The 23,988-nt window shown below is 58.2% G+C and overlaps 7 protein-coding genes and 1 non-coding gene across 8 annotated transcripts; 5 read left to right on the top strand and 3 right to left on the bottom strand.

The window, feature by feature from the left end:
* Positions 1-84: 84 nt before the first annotated feature.
* On the top strand, positions 85-1,068 carry D7B24_001261 (uncharacterized protein; the record flags this gene model as incomplete). Its single annotated transcript, XM_028635499.1, has 1 exon — positions 85-1,068. One exon carries the CDS (start codon positions 85-87, stop codon positions 1,066-1,068), a length of 984 nt encoding a protein of 327 aa, XP_028492011.1.
* A 1,741-nt stretch (positions 1,069-2,809) lies between these two features.
* Positions 2,810-3,871, top strand: D7B24_001260 (uncharacterized protein; the record flags this gene model as incomplete). Its single annotated transcript, XM_028635498.1, has 1 exon — positions 2,810-3,871. One exon carries the CDS (start codon positions 2,810-2,812, stop codon positions 3,869-3,871), a length of 1,062 nt encoding a protein of 353 aa, XP_028492010.1.
* A 1,217-nt stretch (positions 3,872-5,088) lies between these two features.
* D7B24_001259 (uncharacterized protein) lies at positions 5,089-6,128 on the top strand (the record flags this gene model as incomplete). Its single annotated transcript, XM_028635497.1, has 3 exons — positions 5,089-5,614; positions 5,728-5,862; positions 5,956-6,128. The coding sequence occupies 3 exons, from the start codon at positions 5,089-5,091 to the stop codon at positions 6,126-6,128; spliced, it is 834 nt and encodes a 277-aa protein (XP_028492009.1).
* Positions 6,129-6,747: 619 nt separating this feature from the next.
* Positions 6,748-8,295, bottom strand: D7B24_001258 (uncharacterized protein; the record flags this gene model as incomplete). Its single annotated transcript, XM_028635496.1, has 1 exon — positions 6,748-8,295. The coding sequence occupies one exon, from the start codon at positions 8,293-8,295 to the stop codon at positions 6,748-6,750; it is 1,548 nt and encodes a 515-aa protein (XP_028492008.1).
* Positions 8,296-9,393: 1,098 nt separating this feature from the next.
* D7B24_001257 (uncharacterized protein) lies at positions 9,394-11,095 on the bottom strand (the record flags this gene model as incomplete). The annotated part of the gene is made up of 5 exons (XM_028635495.1): positions 9,394-9,441; positions 9,498-9,671; positions 9,727-10,925; positions 10,985-11,020; positions 11,074-11,095. The coding sequence occupies 5 exons, from the start codon at positions 11,093-11,095 to the stop codon at positions 9,394-9,396; spliced, it is 1,479 nt and encodes a 492-aa protein (XP_028492007.1).
* A 1,868-nt stretch (positions 11,096-12,963) lies between these two features.
* On the bottom strand, positions 12,964-13,046 carry D7B24_001256. Its single transcript has one exon. It is a non-coding gene; the product is annotated as a tRNA-Leu (tRNA).
* A 3,394-nt stretch (positions 13,047-16,440) lies between these two features.
* D7B24_001255 (uncharacterized protein) lies at positions 16,441-17,274 on the top strand (the record flags this gene model as incomplete). Its single annotated transcript, XM_028635494.1, has 1 exon — positions 16,441-17,274. The coding sequence occupies one exon, from the start codon at positions 16,441-16,443 to the stop codon at positions 17,272-17,274; it is 834 nt and encodes a 277-aa protein (XP_028492006.1).
* A 2,674-nt stretch (positions 17,275-19,948) lies between these two features.
* D7B24_001254 (uncharacterized protein) lies at positions 19,949-22,402 on the top strand (the record flags this gene model as incomplete). Its single annotated transcript, XM_028635493.1, has 1 exon — positions 19,949-22,402. The coding sequence occupies one exon, from the start codon at positions 19,949-19,951 to the stop codon at positions 22,400-22,402; it is 2,454 nt and encodes an 817-aa protein (XP_028492005.1).
* Positions 22,403-23,988: the final 1,586 nt, after the last annotated feature.

Raw genomic sequence — 23,988 nt, 5'->3', positions numbered from 1 at the left:
CCTGGAGTTTCTTGCTCGACACATCTTCAACACCAGAAAATACACTCATCCCGCAGTTTCGACATAGTCAAATCACCAGCGAAAATGTCTGCCATTCAACTCTCTTTCTCTCTCCGCGTCTCTTCAGGTGTCAAGACCGTCCACCTTCTCGGCTCTTGGGACAACTACGTCGGCCAGCTTCCCCTCTCCAAGGACAAGACGTCCTCCAAGTCCGGTTCCTGGAAGGGCACCTTCAAGTTCCAGGGCTCCACGCTCGAGCCCGGTCAACGCTACTGGTACTACTACATCATTGACGGCTACCACGTCGCCCACAACCCCAGCGTCACGTCCACCGTTGAGCCCACCACTGGCCGCGCCCTGAACATCCTCGACGTCCCCACCGACGGTTCTTCCCGCTCCCACAAGTCTTCTTCGTCCTCATCCAAGTCTTCGTCCAGGTCATCGCACTCCTCGTCCCACAAGAGCTCCTCCTCCTCGTCGTCTCGCCACAGCTCTTCGTCCTCCTCCAGCAAGGACAAGGAGAGGTCCCGCGAGCACCGCTCCTCGCGCCACCGCGCCTCGGGCCTGTCCGTCGACATCCCCAAGGGCCGCCCCCTGTCGACCTCGCAGATCAAGGCTCCCAAGCCCATGTCGCCCCACGCCACCCGTCACATTCTCGACGCCGACTACTGCGACGACGAGACCATCGACGAGCTGACCGCCCGCTTCGGCGCTGCCGGCTTTGATGAGGACGACATGGTCACCGACTTCAGCAACTCGCCCGTCTCCTCCACCGGCTCGTCCCTGTCCTACCGCTCTGACAGCTCCAGCCCCTCGTCGTCCCTGTCTGGCTACTCGACACCCGGCTCCGACGTCAGCTCCTGCACCTGCGAGCGCTACGGCATCACCCGCAAGGGCGAGCGCGTCAAGATCGACTGTGGCGGCGACCGCTGCGGCTACGGCGACTCGAGCTCCGACTGTTCCTCCTCCATCTCCGAGGATGACGAGTACGAGGTCGAGCCCGCGTCGTACAAGAAGCACTCCGTCTCCGCCTCCGGCTCTCGCCGCAACGGCATCGTCGTCCGCTAAACGATGCACGAGACGCTGTGACAGAGGACGCCGGAGGTGCCGGAAGCACACACGCAATCACGCACACACGCACACACACATGAGAGAAAAAGCCCCTTCCCCGGCTGTACATTCCCTTACTCGCTGCGGGCGACGCACTCCGCCCTCTCCCCACGCGCCTTGACCTCGACAGAGGATACAAGGGACGCGCTGGGCGGCCTGATGCTCGCCCGCCCACGTCATCCACAGAGGTGTCGTCGGCAGCGGTTCCGCCCCCGAGCTGGTCCTCGGGGCTTGCCGGTTGTCCTGGCGCCCTCGCTACAAGTGGGTCGATGCTGCGACCCCGCGTCGCCGGTGGTTTCCCGTCGGTCCTGTCGTTTCCGACAGGACGAAGGGGGGACCGCCGGCGGCGTGACGATCACGTCGTTATTTTTTCGAAAACAATCATCAACGTCGGTTTTTGGTTACCCGACTGACAGTGGAGCTTTTCGTCAGGTCCTTCCGTCTTCCGGTGACTGGTCCCCGCCCAGCCTGAGCAAGGTTGAGCAATGGTCGGTCCATCGGAAGGGGGAGACCTGCGGAACCGTGACTCCAGGGTGGATAATGCGACGGGAAGAGGCTTGAGCATGTTCGGGCGAAAGCGCGCTGCTCCCTCCTCGGTTCGCGGGTGGGAAATTGATACAAGTAGCTGGCCTCGACTGGACGGTGGGAAAGTCTGAGCAAGCCGGTTCCTCCCTTGGGCGAAGCAAGAGTCAAGATGCAAGTTGCCGCCCTCAATAGATGACGTTTGAATCTATGCGTGTCATTTGCCATGGGTGATGTAGATATGAACTCGCCGTGGTGTAGTTGTGGTGTGGTAGTATATTGCCGTCGGGTATCTCAGTGGAGCACTGTAGATCTGGACGTGTTATTGGAGGCCAGGTGCTGTACTAGCTCGACGGTTGGGTCTTGACGCTCAAGACGCTGTACGAAGCTGACGGTTTTCAGAGCCTAGGTGCAGGTAAATAGAACGGCGTGATGGAGCTGCTGAACAGTAGGAGTCTCGGTCTACCAAAACAGTGTGAAGTGACAAGTCTCTGCCGTCGGCTACTGCTCAGTAGTACTGGCGTGCAGGGTCGCTTGGCATGGGTACAGATGTGTGTGAACAGAGAGGCAGGCGGTGACCGGGTCGTAATGCAAGGATCATGGCGGTGTTGCTTGTCTGGATGCACCGGGTGAGGAGACTCGCATGGAGGGGTTCTCAATTGCTTGTGAGCATTCTTGCTATGTTTCGTGGTGTATTCTCTGATGCATTCCCGGCGTCTTGGGTATTACGTGCTCTTTCACAGCCAAACCATCACGAGCTCGGGTTTCGGGAGAAAGCAAAGGGGGGTTGTGGCACCAAGAACAGATGCTGTGGAACCCCAACGTCACTTCCCTCCCACTGGACAGACCAGACGGGCATGACGGGGTAGGTTGGGCCAATAATTTGGCGGGGTAGCTGCGAGTTTCAGGGACCAGTTGCTCTATCCCGTCGGTTCGGGGGTGGGCGAGAAGGAGCATACAGGCAGGCAGCTCACCTCCGTTGGAAGAAGGAAGAAGGAATAGGAATACCCCGCCGCCATTTGAAGATGTTTCAGACTCTCACGCGTTCGACATCACCACAAACCTGCCTCCCACCGACCTCGATTCTTGCCAATCTCTACTGGGACATCATCCCGAAAACCTACTACGACTGAAGTACCTGGATACAATTGCGAAAAGCCAACTGCGAACCGTCATCATGGCCGACTACCCCATCATCGACTCCCACATCCACCTCTACCCCTCCTCCGAAGTCGACTCGCTCGCCTGGGCCACCGCCGAGAACCCCATCGCCGCGCAACGCTCCGTGGACGAATACCGTGCCGCCACGGGCAACCCGTCCAACCTCAAGGGCTTCATCTTCCTTGAGACCGACCGCAAGCACGACCTCGCCAGCGGCGCCGCCGACGGGTCTGGCTGGGAGGGCCCCCTCGCCGAGGTCGCCTGGCTCCGCCGCATCGCCGAGGGCACGCCGCGCGAGGGCGAGGGCCACTCGGCCGCCGACGCCTCCCTGTGCCTGGGCATCGTCCCCTGGGCCCCCCTGCCCTCCGGGCCCGAAGTCCTCGACCGCTACCTCGACCGCGTCCAGGAAGTCGCCGGCCCCGTCGCCTGGCCCAAGATCCGCGGCGTGCGCTACCTCCTCCAAGACAAGCCCCACGGCACGGGCATCGAGTACGACTTTGTGCGCTCGCTCCAGCTGCTCGGCCGCCGCGGTCTCACCTTTGACCTCGGCGTCGACCAGCACCGCCGCGGCAAGCAGCAGCTCGAGGACGCCCTCATCATGATCCAGCTCGCCCACAAGGACGTCCCCGACGACGAAAAGGTCACCGTCATCGTCAACCACCTCTGCAAGCCCGACCTGACCGTCATCAACACGGCCGACCCATCCTTCCAGCACTGGCGCAACGCCATGTACTCCCTCTCCAAGTGCGACAAGACCTACATGAAGCTCTCGGGCGGCTTCGCCGAGATGGCCCCGTCGCTGTCCTCCCAGCCGCCCGACGCCATCTTCGAGGCCCTCTTTGCCTGGCTCGGCATCGTCCTCGCCACCTTTGGGCCGCGCCGCACCATGTTCGCCTCCGACTGGCCCGTCTGCACCGTGCGCGACGGCGGCGCCGTCGACGACGCCTCCTGGCGCAAGTGGAAACTACTCGTCGAGCGAATGTGCTACATGGCCACCATGGACCCTGAGGACCAGGCCGAGCTGTTCGCCGGTACGGCGCTGCGAGCCTACGGCATCGAGCTGAGCAAGGATGCTTAGACGCTTGAGGCTTTGGGACCAGGACGAGGGCCGCCACGTGTAACACGGGAGGACGTTGCGGCCATGGGAGATGTGAGTACAAAATGGAAATGTGATACCAGACTTAGCATAGACTTTACTTGCGCTGTAGCAACCACGGAATGAATGGGACAGTATGATCGATGACTGCCGCGGGTCTCTGCCGTGTACCTGAATCGAGACCCTGGTAAGTCTCCAGAGGCCTGGCGAACCCCTTAGCAGAGTTGGTTCCTTGGCCAGACTGAAATCACCCTTGGGTGTGGTTGTCTTTGGTACTGACCACTCTTGAATGGCTCTCTCTGTGATTACGAACCTTTGCTCTCACGACAGAGTTGATGCGCGCTAGCATGCCTGGGCCTTTTTGTCTTTCTAACCAAGTATGGCTCTGGATCTAACTACATCGCAGGGCATCGAGGCACCAATGTGGTCATCAACCTGATACAGTAAAAATGGCAACATTGGAGCATTCAGTGTCCTGCACTGCACCGGCGTTGCGACCAGAGACCCATGCAGGGTGCTGCTCATCGATGCTTCAAGAGGGACCTCCCGCCAAGGGCCCTGCACCAAGGCAAGCGAGCTCAAGCAATCTCCGATCCTTGTTTTAAGCAACAAGAGAAGCTTGTTTTCCCGATCAATATTGCGGGGTTCCCATCAGCCACCATGTGCCGTCAACTGCATCGATCTACGCCCTTGGAGAGATGTACCGAAGCCCGGCGATCCGACCCGCCACCCCTCCAAAGACCCATGGATCACCCGGTTGGTGGAGGAACAGCGCCTTGTCGTTGGAATAGGAAGTTCGCGCCCATGCATGCCCGCCCTCCCTGCACAACGCCGACCTGGGGCCAGGTTGTGATCCCGCCAACAAGCCCTTGCCGGATCCAGGTTCTCCGCGTTGGAAGCAGTAGGATCGCTGCTCTGCGCGGGACCCTGACCTGCCAAAGGGGGTGATGTTGCAGCTGTATCGCCAGACAGTATACTCCTCCGCCGGAAGAATTATGTGCCACGACTAGGAGTGCCAAGCGGCTTTTCGAGCGGAGAACAGCATGCTGACCAGGCGTCTGAGCTGGGAAGACGCAAGCCGATATAATGAGAGCTCTCTGTGTCGCCAGGAGCCCGCCCCGGATGGCACCCATCAACATATCAACACACAGAGATACACCAAGAGGCAACACCACGGCAAAGACCACGACGGAAGAAAAATGACACAGCTCTCCCTCCTCGGCACTCTGCTGCTCCTGGCGTCGTCGGCCGCGGGCCAGACGACCCGCACGACGAGCACGACCCGCACAACCCGCGTCACGACCAGCACCATCAAGTGGCAGGCCTCCGGCGGCGTCTCGTGCCCTCACCCGGCTGTCAACACAGTCTGGCCGACGCCGACGGGCAGCACCTCATACCCGACAGCGTCGGTCATCCCGGCCGGCGCCGTCTTCGACGGCCGCATGGCCCTCTTCGACCGCAAGGGCAGCCCCGGCGACTGCAGCGGCCAGAAGGAGCAGGACGAGGCCGCCGCCGTCTTCATCCTCGAGCCAGGCGCCACGCTGCGCAACGCCATCATCGGCCCCGCACAGGCCGAGGGCGTCCACTGCCGCGGGCCTTGCACCATTGAGAACGTCTGGTGGGACGACGTCTGCGAGGACGCCGCCACCTTCAAGGGCGCCGGCCCGCGTTACGTCCGCGGCGGCGGCGCCCGCGAGGCCAGCGACAAGGTCTTCCAGCACAACGGTCAGTCGATCTCCTCATCTCTTCCTCCCCCCCTCCCTCCCTCCTTCCTACCTCTTTCAACCTCGCAGCCCGTGAACATGGGATGGGATGCTAACGATGACCACATCTTTCAGGCGAGGGCTGGCTTCACATTGACGGCTTCTACGCCAACAAGTACGGCAAGTTCTACCGCTCCTGCGGTAACTGCAGCCAGCAGTTTCAGCGCCACGTCAACATTACCAACTTTGTTGGCATCCAAGGCACAGTTGGTGAGTGACAACCCCAAGTCTCGAGGCACAATGCCCGCAAAGTGTGAAAACAATGGCGAAATGGCTATCGACTAACCTGGATCGAACCCTCAGTGGGCGTCAACCAAAATTATGGAGACACCGCCGAGCTGTCGAACTACTGCCTGGCCAAGGTTGGCGTCGTCTGCACCCGCTACAACGGATGTGTCAAACCCTGTGAGGCGGGAGAGGTTGGCGAGGGCGAGCTCGAGCCTTTCTGCAAAATCAATGGCGATGACTGGAGCTAAGTCCCTAGAAATGGGTTCTTCGTGAATCTGCCTGGGTTGCAGGCCTAGGTGTCCTGTCATAACATTCATTTGAAACCTCTGAAGAAGCGGAGCATAAAAAGACACAATCAAACCATGCCAACTCGAGTGAACCGGATATGTAATCATCTATTTCTGAAAAGCAATGAACAATGGCCCCGGTGATGGCACCATACTCTCGGCAAACCGGCCGATCCAAATCAATGTTTCTCTTCATTACTTTTGCCACATGAATAGCTCGTTCTTCGCCATGACATCCAAGCTCCGCCGTTTGTCAGCCTTGCGTCTTGGTCTCGATGACGGGCGCGACAATGGGGATGGCGCATCCTGACTTGCCCTGACTGTTGCGGATGGCACGACGGTGTTGTCTCTCCTTGCACTTCAATGCATACCCAGGCTCATTGGCTTTGCGCCATTCAATGTGGGCTTCGTACTCCATCTGACTCCGAGTATTTGAGTCTTTAGGTTTCGCCACTGGTCTCGCGAACTGTGTGGGCATAGGGGGTCCAGGAGTCGGCCACTGTAAATGCTGCGGAGGAGGGGGCAATAGGTTGTCAGAGTTGAAACCGGGCCCCAAAGGTCCCAAGCCAACTCCAGGACCCTAGCCGTAAGCAGGAGGAGGCATGGGTAAAGGGCCGTGATAGCCAGGAGGGGGTGGTTGATGCATGACGGGTCCTATGTGAGTCGGTAAAGGTATCAATCCAGGCATCATATGGAAGGGGGTGTCTTGGGGGCCGAAAGGCGGCAGCATTGGTAATGGGTTGTCAGAAAAGCCAAAGGAAGGGCCCGCGAACCCAGGTGGAGGAGGCATCATGGCGCCTTGAGGCCCCGCGATCGGAGGCAAGCTTGGGTTGGGAGCAGGTGTGCAAGGCATGCTAGCATAACCGGCGAGAGGGGCAAATGGAAGTACGCTGGGGACCGGTGGTGCAACCGGCATCGGAACTGAGCTCTCTTGCGCGGCAAACTCAGAACAATCATTTTGCTGAATGTTGTACTGTACCATTTCCCGTAGGCTTTTGCACTCCTTGGCGTACTCAGCCAGACAGCTGATAGCGTCGATGAAAGCCCTCTCTTTGGCAGCAATTCTGCCCCGAGGACTGATCCTATCGTTCGTTGACTTGTTGGCGACATGGGTGGTAGGATTACTAGTTGTAGCGTCGACGATAAATTCTTTTGCGGTAGGATCGAGACTGGTGGACAATTGGTGTGACCTGCCGGTAGGTCTGATGCCAACGCCTGAGTCGTCTGACTGGTCCCGTCGCCAGTGAGATGACCTTCGGGCTTTGCGGCAGTCACTCTCCATCGTTCGCGTACTGATCATCTCCTGCATCTTCTTCTCCTTGGAAGCCTTGCTCAACTTGGCCATGAGTTCGTTGTACTGATCAGCTTTAGATATAGGATTTGTCTTGCGAGCGTCCTGAGTTGGGAAGCCTTCGATGTTAAGTACAGCGGAGTCGGTAAAGATAGCGGCAGACGCGCGGGCTGCCTCATCATGAAGAATACCCGGACTGTTGCAGGGGTTCATCAGGTCTTCGCGGGACTGTGTTCGAGCAGTGCGTGTCTCGTCTGTATCCTCAGGCGCAGGTCGAGTTATTGGAGTACTCGGCGAACACGGGTGATCGGGGTCCTCGATGCTCATAATTTCTGCCATCGGAAAGTCACCGTTGTGAGTACGGCATGTCTTGTTGTCGTAGCATTCGTCATGCTGAAAAACAAAGTCGAAGACAAAAGTCGAAGTCTCTGGTCGTTTTCGGGACGACCGGTGGATATCCAGGAACGCAGAAGCAGCTCGCTTGGCAGGAACTGCAACAGCATCGTCAGCCACGGCAATGCCGCTCAAGAGGCCGACGCTGCTGCTGTGCGTATCTCTTGAACCCTTGATAACCCAGCCATCGGCATCTGAGAATGGGTCTGCGATGAAGTGACTGCTACTGGCGACTCGTACAGGAGAAGCTTCGTGAACGGAGGCAAATTGGTGGGCAGAGTGATAAGCGGGCTCCAAACTGGAGGAACTATTACGACTACACTTCTTTTTGTCAACCGCCGGACCACCATGATCCTCATGAAAGTACATCACTGGCTGGCGCCAGTTGGTGCTGTTGAGAGCCTCAATGAGCTTGGCGTTGCTCTTTGTGGATGAAACAGACATCTTTCGTGCGGTAGTCGGTTATATGTGATACGCGGATTCTTCGCTTCAGTCTTTATGGCCAAAACGGAAAGTTGAATCAAAACTGATCACAGCTTGAGACCGTGTTCCCTGGTGGTTGTCGTGGAGTAGGTTGCTGTAGTTGATGACGAGAGCCTTGAGGTAGTCAAAGTGCTAGCAACAGGGAGAATTTCCAGAGTTCAGTGGCGCGTCAAGAGCCAGGAAGCAAGGCCGTGCCTGTAGGGCGCTGTTCAGCGAAACCTGCCGCCAAGGAGGAATCGTGAGGGGAGCCAACCTTTTATCTTCTTACGGGCTCTTCGGCACGAGAGTCGACAATGGGTCTATGTGCGACAGGGTGTAAAGCTGAATAGGCCTCTCGACAATCGGCACCAATGCCGTCAAGGCCAGGCTTTATTTGTTTCCTGTGGATGCCGTGCTCGGTTGTTTGGGAGGGAGACGTCGCTTCCGAATTAGGGACCACGATAGCGAGATAGAGGCTCAGAGAGGCTTTGCCAGATTATGACCCGAATTGCTGCTTGCCTGGAAACAGAATGCTTGCCAAAAGAAACCGCTCCGCACGCTAAGGGCTGAGGTGAGGGTGTGATGCGTGTCCAAAAAAGAAGTTGGCTCGAGGAGGTGTTGGTTCGTGATGTTAGTGTCGGTGGGAGCCTGATGACAAGCTAGACACCAGGAACCGTTCGACTTCTCAGTCCTGCTGGCGACAAGTTCTTGGCTTCTGGGGGAAGCAACGACAGCGTCGTGGCGCCTTCTTCCGCTGCGCGGATTTGCATACTGCCTTGTACCTTCCAAGACTTGTCACAACTTTCATCATAGGATCGCATAAGATGAGCCGAAAAGACTGTCTTTATCAAGGCTAGACACTGAACAATCTAGAAGCTGATTAAACCTTGACACAAGCTCACCCACAAGGTATTTCCGTTTGATTGGCCACAACGCCAAAAGAATGGATCATACGAACTCATTTTCGACACACGGAATTCTCGTCTCTCCAAACCAAAACCATCGTAAATCACTCTCACGCGAAATCCCCACTCTTCATTGAGATGTGAAGGCCGTACCCAGTGTGCCCACGGTTGCTATCTAGAATGACTGGTGGGTACTACCATTGAGATATGCCTGGAATGCCCTCTGTCGTATGGTCAGTTACGTGCTCAGGGCAGAAAATACAGTCCAGCGTCACTTACGGGGTTACGGGTCTGCATGTAGATAGTGCCTGGTCCTGTGAATTTGCAAACGAGCCCCTCGCCCGAGGAGATGCCCGAGATGATGCCACCCGAAGCCACGCGCTCAATGATGTACTTTGTGTTCCACGCGACAAGGTGTCCATTGTCGACGATGTACTTCTCGCCCGGGATCAACTATTCTGTGTCAGTGACGGAAAAAATAAGGACTCAGCATACAACACTCTCTCACATCTTTACGGATGATGGCGCCGAAGCTGGTGATCCAGAGCAGACCGGTCCCGCTGATCTTATACACAAATAGACCTTCGCCGCTGAAGATGGCTTTGCCGAGACCCTGGCGCTTGTAGTCGCAAATGACGCCCTGCGTCGACGCGACGTAGGCATCCTGGCCTACGGACCAGAATTCTTTGCCCGTCAGGCGGATGCTCGTCAGATCACCCAGCATGGCGGGGGCCAAGAGGACCTCGCCAGGGCCCGTGAACGTTGACTGGGCGAGTTCTGCGCCGGCCACGAGCTTCTTCATACTGAACTTGAGCTGGCCCCGCAGAATCACCGTCGGTGACATGGCAATCATGGTGCCCGGCTTCGCCTTCAGGGGACAACCTACGGCCAGCTGGATGGTGAGGATGGTGTTACTGTCGCGATGGCTGATGCGATAGCTGCCTCCGTTGAACGTGCCGACATCGTCCACGGCAGACGTGCCGGTCGCGCCCACAAAGAGCTCCGGGGGCGGAGCGCCCGAGATGAACTTGACCGGCCCCTGGTTCGGAACTTCATCCTCCTCGTCCTCGTCGCTGTCTTGGTCAAAGGCCTGCCCTTTTCCCGGGGGGTAGGCAGCGGTAGGTGGCCCATCGAAGGATGGCGGCCCATCAAATGCAGCAGGAGGCGGTGGCGTCGCAGTTGAGTGCTGTTGGTTGTCCGGGCTTGCCACTGTGTGCAGAGGAATCTGGCTTTGCTGCTGCTGAAGCTGATCAACCGGGGGCAACGGGTAGTTGTGCTGTTGCTGTTGCTGTGGTGATTGTGACGGCGGAGGGGGGTACTGCGCGGAGCTCTGAATAAGCGGGGGACTTGTAGCCTGTGGAGGAGGCGGGTATGGGTGTGTTCGCGACGATTGTGGCGAGGGCTGTTGTTGGGGAGGTGCTGGGTAGCTGTGGCCTGGCTGAAGTGCTGACGGGGGCGCGGGGTAATGAGTGGCCTCGCCCGGCTGCCCAACGGATGGCGGAGGTGGATATCCCTTTGTTGGCTGCGCCAGAGACGGCGACGGCTGCTGAGGAGGTGGCACCGAGAATGTTGTTGGTTGATGATGCTGGCCCGATTGAGCGCCCTGTGGAGGAAGAGGGTACGAGAACGTAGTTTGCTGAGCGGGAGGGGAGGTTGGGAGCGGGATCGAGGCAGCGGCGGGAGGCGCGGGGTAGCTCTTTCGAGGTACTGGCAAGGTCAGTCAACGGGAACGACAGCGCGAAAGCAAGCTCCGAGAAGTGACGAACTGCCAAAGAATCGCTTGCCGGAGGACGAGGAGGGAGCTATTGGATCGTGAGCATTGGCGCTTGATCTGAGAAGGCCTAGATGGACCTACGGGGGTCAAATTGTTGCGACATGGTGATGATTGCCAATATGCGATGCAGTCTTGTTGCCCAAAAAGCGACTCTGTACCTTGGTCGACCGCCGTGTCCCAAGCCAGGGCTGGTAAAGATGCTGATGACGGGTCAGCCTGCGAAGCACAAGGGCAGAAGGAAGGAGGAAGGAAGACGTCGAGAGACGAGAGATACCGAGCACAGTTCTCCCCCCGCATCTGTTGTCGCTCCGGAGTCTTCTCACCTCAAGCACAGCCACGCGACGCAAGCGCAACAATACCGAGCCGTCCAAATCTTTTGTTGCGGGTAGGGTGCTCTTGCCTATTGAACACCAGGGCGGCAGCAAAGGCGATCGTCAAACCCCTGATCAAAGAAGCTGGGTTTACGAACAAAGAGGGAGAGCAAGTGGCGCGCCTCGCGACAGCAGTACCAGGTCGATATAAAGAACCAGGGCGGGGGAGGAAGCTCTCGAAGCTTGGGAGGTCAATCCATTTTCCAGGGTTCAGATACTCGGCCACCTGGCCACTCGACAGGCCGCATGCCGCAGGATCCGGCAGCACTACCGACCGATGTGCATAGCCTGGGCGGACTCGTGAGCAGGAAGGCCATGGGAATGGTGCTGTTGTCCAATGGTATTCGATGTTGGCTGCGATGCGCCCTGGTTGGGGGCCTGTAGCCGCGAGCTTCTGGAGGGGCGGCGCGTAGGGACATTGGCAGCGATAAGGCGCCTGATTGGGTGGGTGATGGCTCTCCCAGAGGCTGGCGACTTCGGGTCAGTTTCTCTCACACGGCATAGAGAACACAACGTGGAAGACAATATTCAGTGAATTTTGCATGTAATCGAGTGAGACGTGAGGTGCAAAGAGCCCAAGCAGTGCAACCTGTAGGTCTTGTTTTGACAAGCCAGGAGCTCAAGTGAGAGCACTGCTCATTAGACAAGACAGTCGAGGATGCAGACAATGATCACGTTTCTCAGGACCCCCAAACTCGACTTGCAGACTTTCCTCCTCGACATACCAAAATACTCAGACACTTGCATTCACCTTTCTAAGGACTGATCACGCCGACATGCCCCCGGAGCCAAATCGGCCTCTCCCCCATGTGGGGCCGTTCTTCCGGTCCGGCACGAGGGGCTTCTGTTCGGCAGACGCTGCGGACAGTCGCACAAGGCACATGCCTCGGGCCGGCAGCCAGGCTCCGTCGCCGGTAGCTCTCGAAGGGGGGGGGGGGGGGTCCGTGTTGTTGTTCTCCCCAAATTCGAGCACTTCCGGGCCAGCCGGCGGCCCCTGCAGACCAGACGCTGATCCGAGCGACTGCTCACCTCGCTTAATGACTTTTCTCCTGGTAGATGCAGCGGTCAGATTCTTGTGACGTGCCATGGCACAGTAGGAGAGTCAACATCCTGGCCCTGGTCCCCAATCTCCGTCACTGCTACCATGTTTGGCTGAGCATACTTACCTCCGGCTAGCCCCGGACAAGCCTGCTCGGTTTCAACCGTAGTCCTCCGGCTCGGCGCGTTTGGTCAGCCTTGACTAACGTACGGGCCGTCGTTGCAGGGTATCCTTCAAGGGCTTCGCCGCCAAGAACAGGTTCTATTTGCGCAAGTGCCAAAACAGAAGCCGATGCACCCCTGAGTGATTCGGGTAAGAAAGCACTTGTACTGGTCAACTCTCGGTCTTTTCAAGACAGACCACCGCGGCGGTAGTGCCGTGCAAGGACTCAGACTGGGGGTCTTGGGAGGCGCCGAACCGCTTGGCAAACATGCGAGTCAATATGGATGTTCTGCAAAAACATGTGCCAGGCTTTGGTCGAATGAGAAGACGTGCTACCTGTTTCACAAGCGATAGTCAAAAAGGGGTTGTGCGAATCATGCCAAAAAAAAAAGGTCAAAATGAAGGAGATGGGATTCGAACCCACGCCTACAATGTAGACTAGCACCTGAAGCTAGCGCCTTAGACCGCTCGGCCACTCCTCCTGTTGATGTGAAATCGGGCTTGACGGTATGTTACTTGGATCCAAAGGCACGGCGCAGACTGGGCTATGAACCACAAGAAGAGAGGCTTGCTCCTAGTGCGACGTTATGTGACAAGGTCTGTGACGAGGTGTGGAACGGAAGAACGCGAGCGGGTGTTGTGGACGCTGATCAGCTTGAAAATTGCTGTGCAGGTGGCTGACGGACGTTCCGATTTCCTGTATTCCGGAGTGGCCTTCAGCGGAACTGTAGACTTTTAACCCGGAGCAGCAACCTGGCCTCAGCTCACAACCTGGCCTCGGCTCAGGGGCCTCACAGCCTGGAAGCTTGTAGCCACATAAGTACATGACACGAATACCCGGTCACGTCCTGGAACAGCCTGGCGCGCACATCCTACAGACCCGGAGAGATGTGATGATGCTGACCGCGTTCACCGAAAGGCATACAATGATCAGGCTGGCGTGCGATGTCAGATGGATCTGTGCAAGTTTGAGTCGTTCACAAGTGCTTCTGCTGCTGAGTGACTTTCCACCGGACCTTGGACGCAGCTGGGGAGGGGGGCGCCATCGGACAAGTCAAGGCGGACCTACTTGGCCCGGGTCTGTGGATCGCCTGGAGAAGCGCTGGAGATGGGTGCGGCTGCCCACCACCACCATCTGATACCCACATTCCCACCAAACGCTCAGACGATCAGGCCGATGTGAACGCGCATGAACAGACGGGACGATTGTGGGCGCAGCAGCGGACGGACATTGGTAGAGAAGGCCGGCGATACTAAGATGACTACCACGCTTACGCAATTGGCTAGCTCGACAGGCAAGGCCTAGCACCACCGTGTCGAGGCAGAAGGCAAAACACGACAACGACGGCGACAGCCGAAGACTGCTCGGATGCATGGAAACGAGAGAGGGAGGGGTGATGGTATCCTGATGCGTGTCCCTTCACCCAGACGGTTGGGTCCGCAGTACTGCTGTGTGGCGGTAATGAGCGGGATTGCCATGATGGCGACAGTGCCGAAGACAAGAAACATGCAACCTTATCCGTCATGCGTGAGAGGCACCCGGCGAGACAAGCTCTGTCTTAAAACCTCGGGGACGTGTCGAGGGAGACAATCGGTGAAGCGTGTCTCAGCGCCTTGCGTGCGCCAGCAGAGCTGACAAGTTTGGTCAGTCAAATGAACGCCCGCTGAACACAGACTTCATCCGGGCCGGACTCAAAGCTCCCAGAGAGCTGACCACTGAGCGATGGAGGCTTGAACCCTGAGTGTGATGAGAGACGGCTCGATGACGGAGGAGGCCCGCTCGGGGGGGATGACTGATGATCCTTCACCACAAATGGGACACATGGAGAAGGAGAAGGGCAGGAAGGGGGGTAAGATCAGAATACAGTGCAGATGCAGCAGTTGCACCCAGGCGCCAGCGGTGCGGCACAAGTCACGACCGGGATCATGACCACAACCGCAAGTGTACAAGTAAGTGCAGGGCGCGCAGGTGCAGCTGCAATCGCGGCATGGACAGGGACCAGGACACGGCAGGAAGACCCAGCTAGCGCGCCAGTTCCCTCCCCTTTCCGTCCGCTCCTGCCGGTTGTGCAGTTCTTCGAGGCCTTTGCTCCGCCCCTAGTCGAGTTTGTTTGGCTTCCTGGCGTCCCAGCGCCAATTCACTCGACCACAGGGCAGGTTCGATGCAGCAGGTGATGCAGCAGGTGATGCAGCAGGTGATGCAGCAGGTGAAAATTGGAAACTCACTCAGACGACTACTGTACATGGTACAGTGACCATTCGGCCGCCAACGGCAGGCAGGGTCCATCCGCCCAGGGACCTGATTACGGTGGATGGGTACTCCTGCGCAAACTGGGAAAGAGGAAATCAACGCAAACATCGCGCACATCTATGCACTCGCTTATCTCGTCCCCAAGCTCTGCAGAGACCTTATTTGGGCTGCAGCATTGACCAGCTGGGGCTGCCGTCACACACATAGGTACAGAGCACGTCAGTCGAGTCATCCGGGTCAATCAGTCGGTCAATCATTCGTTTGCAGGCATCGCGACGTCAGCTCGTCGAGACGGCGTCTGACAGCCTGACAGCGTGGCAGGGAGCTCGAGTCTCCCGCGTTCCAGGGCACTGGGATCCCTAGCACAGCGTTCGGCCCCCCCCCCTTGCGAGCTCGCCGCGACGATCCCATCTCTTCAGGAGGGTCTCCCGAGCCAGGGTGGGCACCTACAGTATCTACCTACTGTGCACCAGATACGTTGCAGCGCCCGCACGGGACGAACGGTCTAGATACAGTGCAGAAGTGCTCACAGCGATTCCGCGAATGGCGCTGCCGACCCAGCGCCGCGGAACAAAAGGAATGTAGCAGGCTCCGTGGGTGCGGGACCTGCACATGTGCTTGCCTCGTTGGGTTTCCTCCCTTCTGCTGCCTTTCGCCTCTTCTCTACTTGGGTGCCCAAACTCTAGGCGTACACATACTCGCCTGTCACTTTCTCACTCGAGAACCAAACCCTCCCAGCTGATCCCCTGAATCCAGAACACGAGACGACTAAAGGTCTTCCAAGAACGTTCGCTTGGACCGTACCACCGCATCATCCATCGCTTCATGTCCGAGGCGCACTGCACTGCCCACTAGGCACCATAGCGCCAGCGCCGACCACGCCTTGTCCTTCGCACCTCGACCTGGGCTCTCCTTCGCCATTCCTCAACAGGCAACGCCGGCTTGGGGGCTTGCACGGTGCACTGCCAGTGGTCATTTCCTGGCCCTGATTTGATCCGCCCCCGCAGGGAAGCCGCCGACGCACAATACGCACAAACGCAATCCTCCACCTTACCAGCTTAAGGCCACCATCAGTCTCGGTTGGCAAGGTTGGGTTGTGCTGCTTGCGCCCTCACCTCCCACCCTGCTGTCTGGCCATCTGGTCTCTGTGCCAGCCTGCCTGCCTCGTGTTGTGCACTTGTTCCGCAGACGCAGGTGTGGCCTTGTTGAACCTTCATGCTCTCGAGCTCTTGATACCTCGAGCACGCCGGACCACCGTCGTACTCACAGCGACTGTCTATTTCAACGCAAGCATCCATCGCCTGCCAAGGCCTGAACCGCTAGGCTACAAAGTCGGCCACTGGCCGCCATCCTACACTACGAGCGACCCATCCACCAGCGAGCTGGGGCGCCCACGGCGTCCCTTGGGCCACCCACTAGTGCAGCACGTGTGGATGTCCTCATAATACCATTACTGACCCCCGTTCGGCTCGACTCCTTCAGCAACTCGATCATCTGTCGTTGTTCACTTCGTCCACCGCCCGTTTGAACCTCTCTGGACCATGTCGCTGGACGCATTGCTCCATGAGCCCGGTTCTCCGTCCACCTGTTCACCGCGGCCGGCGTTCACGCAGCCATCGCACGACATGTCCAATCGCTCGACGTCAGGTTACAGCGGCACCGCCATTTCACCCAACCCGCCACCCAGGCGCCTGGGACCAAATCACGACGAGTTCCTATTGTCCCCGAAACGTCTGCCACTAGAGCACCCGCACCCCCAAACTGGCTTCAATTGTACGCCAACCGCTCCAAACCTCATGGCACCAGCGATATCCTCTTCAAAACCTTTGTCAGCATCAGCGTCGTCACCCTCATGTTCTCAATCCGTACTGGCTCCTCGCCGTGACACCCGCGCCTCTCCTGTCAGCATTATCACTCCATCGTTCGAAGTCGACGATGACGAAGCGTTTGATGAGGAATCGGAAGCCGAGTTTCTGAGCAAAATCGCATGTCGGGGGCAGAGACGACTGAAGCGACTACGTGATGCGCACTCCGACGGTGACGCTGCCAATACAAAAATTCCAAAACTTGCCGAGCCCACCAGCCCCCAGCATGATGGCGGCGAATCCTCGCAACACGTTATCGCCACGACACACCTCTCCCCGCGCGACTTGACAGTGAGACATGGACCTATTGAGCCTGCGGATCCGGACGCGTTGGCTGCAAGCGACACCCTCGAGGTAGACGAAGGGTTTTGCGACGAGAACGGCGAGGAGTATGTGTGGCGACACTCGTCGACCGAGTTGTTACGACAATCGAGCACCAACGGGTATCGGCAACTGGGGCCGCTCCGCTACCGAGCGTCCGGCCAATATACCTCAAGGATCCAACCCGTCGTCAGGAGCAGACCAAGAATGCGCAAACGAAAGGACCTACCGACCTTACCGACCCCAGCTTCAGCAAACGAGGGTCCGAACTGATCTTATGACATGCGGCAGAGGTCGATGCCTTGCAACGTATGCAAGGTGTGATGATACCTCCTATGCAGTTGGTGATTACGGCGGCGGCACTACCCGGGGTTGGATTTGACATTTTCGCATCCGCTATAATCACAGTTATGGCGTATCACAATATCATGGCAACAGGACCATGATGTCTCAAGGCGTTTGGTGTGATTAGAGGGGCATAGGGTTGACCGACAGTCAAGGTGTTCGGTCTTCAACGCGTGATATGGCGCGCCATATTAAGATATGATTTTCCTTCGACTTTTTTTTCCGTCTCGGTGTTGGAAATGCCAATTTGGATAGCTTCTTCGTCCTGGGAAGCGCGATGCCCCGTCTTGGTAGAGCATTTGATGAGATCATAGTAGGACCTCAGACGAAAATTGACCAGCAGGGTACCAACCCCATTATCTATTTCTGGTCGAGCCAACTTGCTGGAGCCCCCCACACTAGGAACAATGTTATGCCTTTGACATGGACAGCTCCAGAACGCCGCAGCAGAGATGGAACTCCGAAGCTAGCAGGATAAGACGGTTCGCACTAGGTGGGGCGGCGCTGCTGCATTTTGTATTGCTAATTCTCTGGTCTTTTTGTTAGAGTAATCAGGTTTCCGATTTTTCGCAGGAGGGTTGGGGATGGCGTCAATCCTCCACCCAACCTCGGGGCAAGCGAAGTGCGCGGGCGGCCGTTTCGACGGGTTATTTTGATTTGGGTGGCTCACCAGCCAGTCAGATCTTACGATGCAGCCATAGCGGCTGCAGCAAACTTGGTTTCAATAGCCAGCGCCGCCTTGTCAGCGCTAGGGAGAGCCGGCGTGATCGAACATCGGCCGACATGGACGACGGCTGGCGACGGGAAGGCCAAGCCATCCTATGTGAGGCCTCTGTGAACACCCACCTCCTTCTCTGGCTGACGTGACCTCTCGGCCGTTCCGCACGACCCTTCGTGAGGTAGATGGCCGAGGCTCGCAGGGTTGGGCACGACTCGCATTTTGAGGCCATGTCATAACATGTATGGTCTTTGATCGCGCACAGCACGGCATCCTAAGGCCGCCGCCGCCCCCGAATGCGCGGGGTGGTGTCGTCGGAGATGCGTGCCATTGCTTCGGCCTCATCTACCAGCCGGTGAAAGTTTAAGGATTGAGATCCAGCAATTTGCCGGCCCATCAGCAGGTCCTCTAGGCCGTCATGGCTATGGATGACCATGGTGTGCGTCGGTCCGCCCGGCAACCGGCATTCGTTGGTGATTTGTACATCGTGGTTGGATTCGGATGGGGTTCTCTCTGGAATCTAATCAGACCCTCCAACGGGAGGGAGTGTCTCAGGCGCATCTTGGTACGCGGGCCAACCGCCGATCTCGACCGACGAATACAGGTGTTCCTTGCAGACAGACGCATGCACGCTGGCAAGGGCGAAAGGTTGGCATGACAGGACAGATGGTATTACTGGGCATGGACATTGTCAACCATCCATCGAAGTAGGTCAACGTGTGGTGGGGTTCACACGCATCTCACTGTGCTTGTGTGCGTCTCTCTCACTCTCACGCAAAGCCTCGAGCTGTGTGACCATACCCCAAGTTGATAGGGGCCAGGGAGGTCCTTTCGCTGTTGGCCCCAAAAAGCGTTGGGCCTGAGGCCGAGCACCGAGCGCAGCTCACTGCGCAAAGCTTGTCACCGACAGAACTGGGCAGCCTCTCCCTCGGTGTGATGCCCATGGTGATGGGCAACAAAGGGAGGTGCTGTGGCGCGCAATGCAGATTGGATGGGCATGGCAGCGCAATTTGAGGGCAAGCCAAGTCACCGCCATTCACCTGGACTCGACGAACCGTAGGTTCTTTGACCATTGAACCCTCTCTCATGCAGTCGCCGCGGAGTTAAGCTGCGGTGGATGGATTGGCCTTGCGGTCGTGGTGTTGTCGCCCTGCCTCTGCGCCGGGGATAAGATGAGGGAGGGTGTTGGTTTGTCGACGGCTTTGTCGCATGATGGACGGATGGCCCCTCGTTCGCCTCTTGGACGAGCATCATCTCCTTTCGCTGGTGTGTACCGAGTACTCGCCGCGCAAACTATGCCAGAGGACCAAGCCCTTGTGGCCTTGTTCCTGACGGAAGCTCTGGAATGGCAACAACCTCACTCCGTCAACGAGCGAACCGAGGCGCAACATTCCTCAGAACCGCACGTTCGTGTGCGACATCCCACCCCACCAGCGTGTATTTTCCCTGCCAGCCCTGTCGCGCTGGCTGCTCGAATGCACGGTAGTCGAGCAAAGACAGCTGTCTCGTTGTCTCGTTGGTGACGAAAGGACTCCATTTCTCGACTGGCGTCCATTCCCAACGCCAGTTGCCCTGGCAGAAGGCTGCGGAGTGAAGGAGAGGCGCAGAGACGTCGAGACGAAGAGACAAGGTGTATTTGTTGACTCGCCTCCCCGTCTTCCTTCGTCCCAAAGCGGCCTTCTTCGAGGCAAGTCGTTCATTTATCCCATCCCAACTGCAAGCCCATTCCTCTCAACACTACTGCCTCTGCGTGCAGGCGGCCCATTCTTCACTCGCAACGTCGCCGGAAACGATTACCGGGGAAGCTGCCCGCCCTTTTCACTTCCACTTCCACGTCCACTTCCATAGCGATTCTCTTGACTGGTTTTCGTTTGCGTCAAAGGCATGACGGTGCCCGTCTCACACTATGAGCGGCCGGGCTCGAGCGGCACCGGCCCGCAAGTGAAGAGTGAGTATGACGATCTGGGTTATTCCGCGGTGCAATTCTCGGTTGATTCACTGGACGCGGACGTGGTCAACTTCGAGGCCGGCAAAGATGGTTACCACGGCGGCTCTACGGCAGCGCACAACGAGGCCATGGACTGGGGATCTGCGATGCCAGCGGACGACCTGCGCTTCGACGACTTTCTCGACCTCGACAGCATGTCACATACGGGTGACGAGTGGCCTGACCAGCCCGACTCGCTCTTCTTCGACATGCCCGCCCTTGACGGGTCCACCTCCACAACGAGCGTATCAGACGATTTCGACGACCTGCTGAGTTGCCACTCTCAGCAGCAACACAACCACCAGCACCACCTGTACCACCAGCACCAGCAACAGCAACAGCTGCTGCAGGTTCCGCCCGTGGAGGCTAGGACTAGCACGACAGGTGGTCCCGCTGCCACTAGCTGCATGGCGGCTGGTAGTGGTGTTGGTAGTGCTAGCGGTGGTAGCGGCGCCATTCGCTTTCCCTCTGCCCACCAGGAGGACTGCGGTCCAGCTGCTGAGGTTACCGATGTTACTGCGCAGATACGCCCGGGCAAGAGCCAGCCTTCTCCGGCGATCGCCCGTGGTGGGGTGGGACTGGGACGGGGAGGGGGAGGGGGAGGGGCAGGTGGTAGAGTCCCAGGAGGACAAAGGAAAACACCGTCGACCTATCCGGATACAGCTCTCGGCCTTGGCGGCACCGAGTCGATCTCTGACTCTGAGCTGCTACGGCTCGAGGGTATCTCGTTGAAAGCGTCACCTTCTCGCGTCCCGCCCCTGGGCCATGTCTCACACTCGCAACCTCCCACCCCCCTCCTCCACCAAGGCCAGGGCCCGGCCACGTCCAAGCCTACTCCCGCTACTACTACGACCACCACCACCTCCTCCTCCACCGCCGCCGCTACTACTGGCAGCCGGAGCTTCTTCAAGGCCGTTGCCTCCAAGATCCAAAAAGCAGCCACCGTCCGCTCTAAGCCTTCCTTTTCCCGGACCACCATCAACACCACTGAGCGCGACTCTTCCACCATGTCCACACTCTCTATCGACAGGCCCATCTCACCTGCCATCTCCCCTCGCAAAGCATTCAAGCTCCGTCCTGACCAGCAACAAATGGGCATCCCTGACGGCTCTCACCCACAGCAACAACGCCTCCCCATCTCACCTCCCAACAGTGCAACCATCCCTCAGGGCCTCTCCAACCCGTTCTGCAACGGCTTCGTCGAGGACCCGTTCGGCTTCGACCCCAGCGTCGCTTCTGATCCCTCAACTACCGTCTACAAGAGACAAGCCCCTCACACACCCATTGACACCCCCGTGCTTGAGGACGACAAGAGCAACATGTACTTCCAACAACCCATCCACCCTCATCAGGGCGGTATCGCCCAGGCTAACAAGGCCGTATGGCCCCTGCCCTCCTCGTCGGCCCATGCCGACTCTCACGGAAACATGGCCTGGTCCAACTCGTTTGCTCAGTCTGACGGCCTCGACACCACGCAGTGGTGGGATGGTCCCGTCGACCTCAACGACGCCAGCTCACAGTACCAGGCCCAGAATGCCCGCAATGCCACTTACAACCTCGCCCTCCACACCCAGCAAGCCGCTGGTGGTGCGGGTAGGGACATGGCGTATGAGTATCATAACCAGGGCCAGCAGCAGCAGCACATGCCTACTGCTGGCAATCCCCACGAGATGTCAGGACTCATGATCCAGATGTCCCAGGCCAACCGTTCGTCATCGTCGCCGGTTGTCCAGTCCGGCGCCTACACACACATGCCCCAGCATCATCACGCAGTGGTGCAACATCACCAACAGCAACTGCAGCATCAAATGCCGCCCCAACCCCAGACCGAACGTCGCCCGCGCATGCCGCGCGCTCCTTCGGCTGGTGCACGACACATGACAACGCCAATGCGCCGGCAGCGGCCCTCCTCCGCCAACCGTAACCGGGCTCGCGACTCGTCATCAGCCAGTCCCACGCCCAACGGTCGGTCTCGCAACTCGTCTGGCTCCTCCAACGCTGGCGGTCCCGTCATCGGCGCGAGCGTGAAGAAGCGTCGCTCCTTTCAAACCCCAGCCGGCGGTCGTCCTGGCCACCCACGCACGCCCAGCGGTGGCAGCAGTGGCGCGCTCGGGCTCGGCATTGGCATGGGCGATGGCGGCGGCGGCGGCGGCGGCTTCGTCAACTTCACACCCAGCGATCACACCCTTCTCATGACGGGTGTTGCCCCCTCTGGATCCAGCAAGACCAAGGCGCGGCGCGAAAAAGAGGCTCTCGAAAAGAGGCGACGTATGAGCGAAGCAGCCCTCAAGGCCGTCGCAGCAGCAGGCGGCGACATTGACAAGCTCGTCGAAGAGGGTTTTGTTTTCTAGTACTCGGGCACTCTCTCTATCTTTACACAGGCGGCGTATTACCGGGGTGTCTCATTGGACTGTACCACTATGGATGGACAGGCGGAGTTTTATATGGTTCCCCATCTTCTTCGTGAAAGGGCCTGGGGAACAACACAAACGGATCGGGGCAGGCTTTTCGGAGTCGTTGATTTTGGCTTTGGAGACCCTTCACTTTTTTCTTTTCCTTTTTGCACCCCTTTCCCTCATTGTATCACCATTCACCCCCATCTGGTTGGGTGACTTACAGCATACCGAGCGCAAGCTTGTCTCTCTAATTTCTTTTCCCCTTACCGCCTCCACACCCACGCCTTATTACTTACTACCCTCATTACTTAACCTCTCTTTTGTCTTTTTCTCCATCTAGTCACCGATTTTCAGCGGGCAGGTTTCTTGGCTTTGTGGACTGGTCGTTGTAGTTCCTCTTGTTAAACCCGCAAAAGGGACAGATATCGAATACATCAATATCAACTTGACACTCAACCTTCAGTTGGGACGGGACAGTCCTTTCGCCGAGAAGACGCTGGAGCCATTCATTCTCTTTACTGTTGCCGCAGAAACCTCCCGAAATTCGCTTTGCGGCCACCATCCGAACCCATCCGTCGTCGGCCGCGTTGCTCTCAGCAACGGCACATTCCAGTGAGCAGCAACACTCGACCCAGGGTCGCAACAGGACCCTGACCGCGCCCACCTGGCACGTTACAACACCCCCCTCCCCCGACAGGGACCACGGAGACCCAGCAGCAGCAGGTCGGCCGCAAACAGATAGCTGTCTGACTGCCCTGACGCCATCGATCTCGGCACCGAACCAACTCCCATGCCAGGGCACAGCGGGGCGAGGCCCAACAAAAAGTCTGCAAACAGTCATTTTCCGGCCTGCTCGCCTCTCCCTTTGACAGGTTCCTGCGTGTCTCTGATCATGTGTGTCAGGCGCGATAAGGTCCCCGCCACGGCGTTGCACTGACAGCTAGATCTTAGGTTTCGCTTGTCAAATCATTACTTGCCTGTCTCGCTTCCCCAGTCGCGTGCGGTGGCCCTGGTACTGACGCGATGGCAGAGGGAACCGTGGGTGGTCATCGAGCTGTCTGCAAACGGCCTGTCTGTAGAAGCTGGGGGACGAGTGGGCGGATGGCTACGTCCGGCCTCGCAACGGCGGCGGGATCTTGCCTTGGTCGCCGCGATGGGGGCAAAGAAAAAGGAAGCGAATGGGACCTGCCCACTGCGAAAGGACTAAAGAGGGAACACTCGTCCAGGGCCTGGATGTGCCTCTCCGCCCAGGCGAGACAAAGTTGAATGCCCATCCCCAGCCTCGAAACCCATCACATCACGACCTCACGGGAAAGGTGTACCCGAGCATCGGTGCTCTGCTTTCGTCGCGACGAGCGGCCACTGACGACAACGACGAGGCTCCGCGTGATTCAAGATGAATCGTGGCTTGCCACAGGGCTGGCCAGCGCTCGCCGTTCCACGCCTCCTCGTCTTGCTTGGCTGGCCTCTACGGAACGTGGTCGCTGGGGTCTTCGTAACGTGACCAGAGTAAGAGCATCTGAGGCATCGCAACCCACCCC

This window comes from Verticillium nonalfalfae, assembly GCF_003724135.2.
Source record: "Verticillium nonalfalfae strain VnAa140/NRRL 66861 chromosome Unknown scaffold_124, whole genome shotgun sequence".
In the NCBI taxonomy this organism is placed as follows: Eukaryota; Fungi; Ascomycota; class Sordariomycetes; order Glomerellales; family Plectosphaerellaceae; genus Verticillium; species Verticillium nonalfalfae.
The sequence above is the reverse complement of the archived record's forward strand: the minus strand, read 5'-3'. Positions and strand labels throughout refer to the sequence as shown.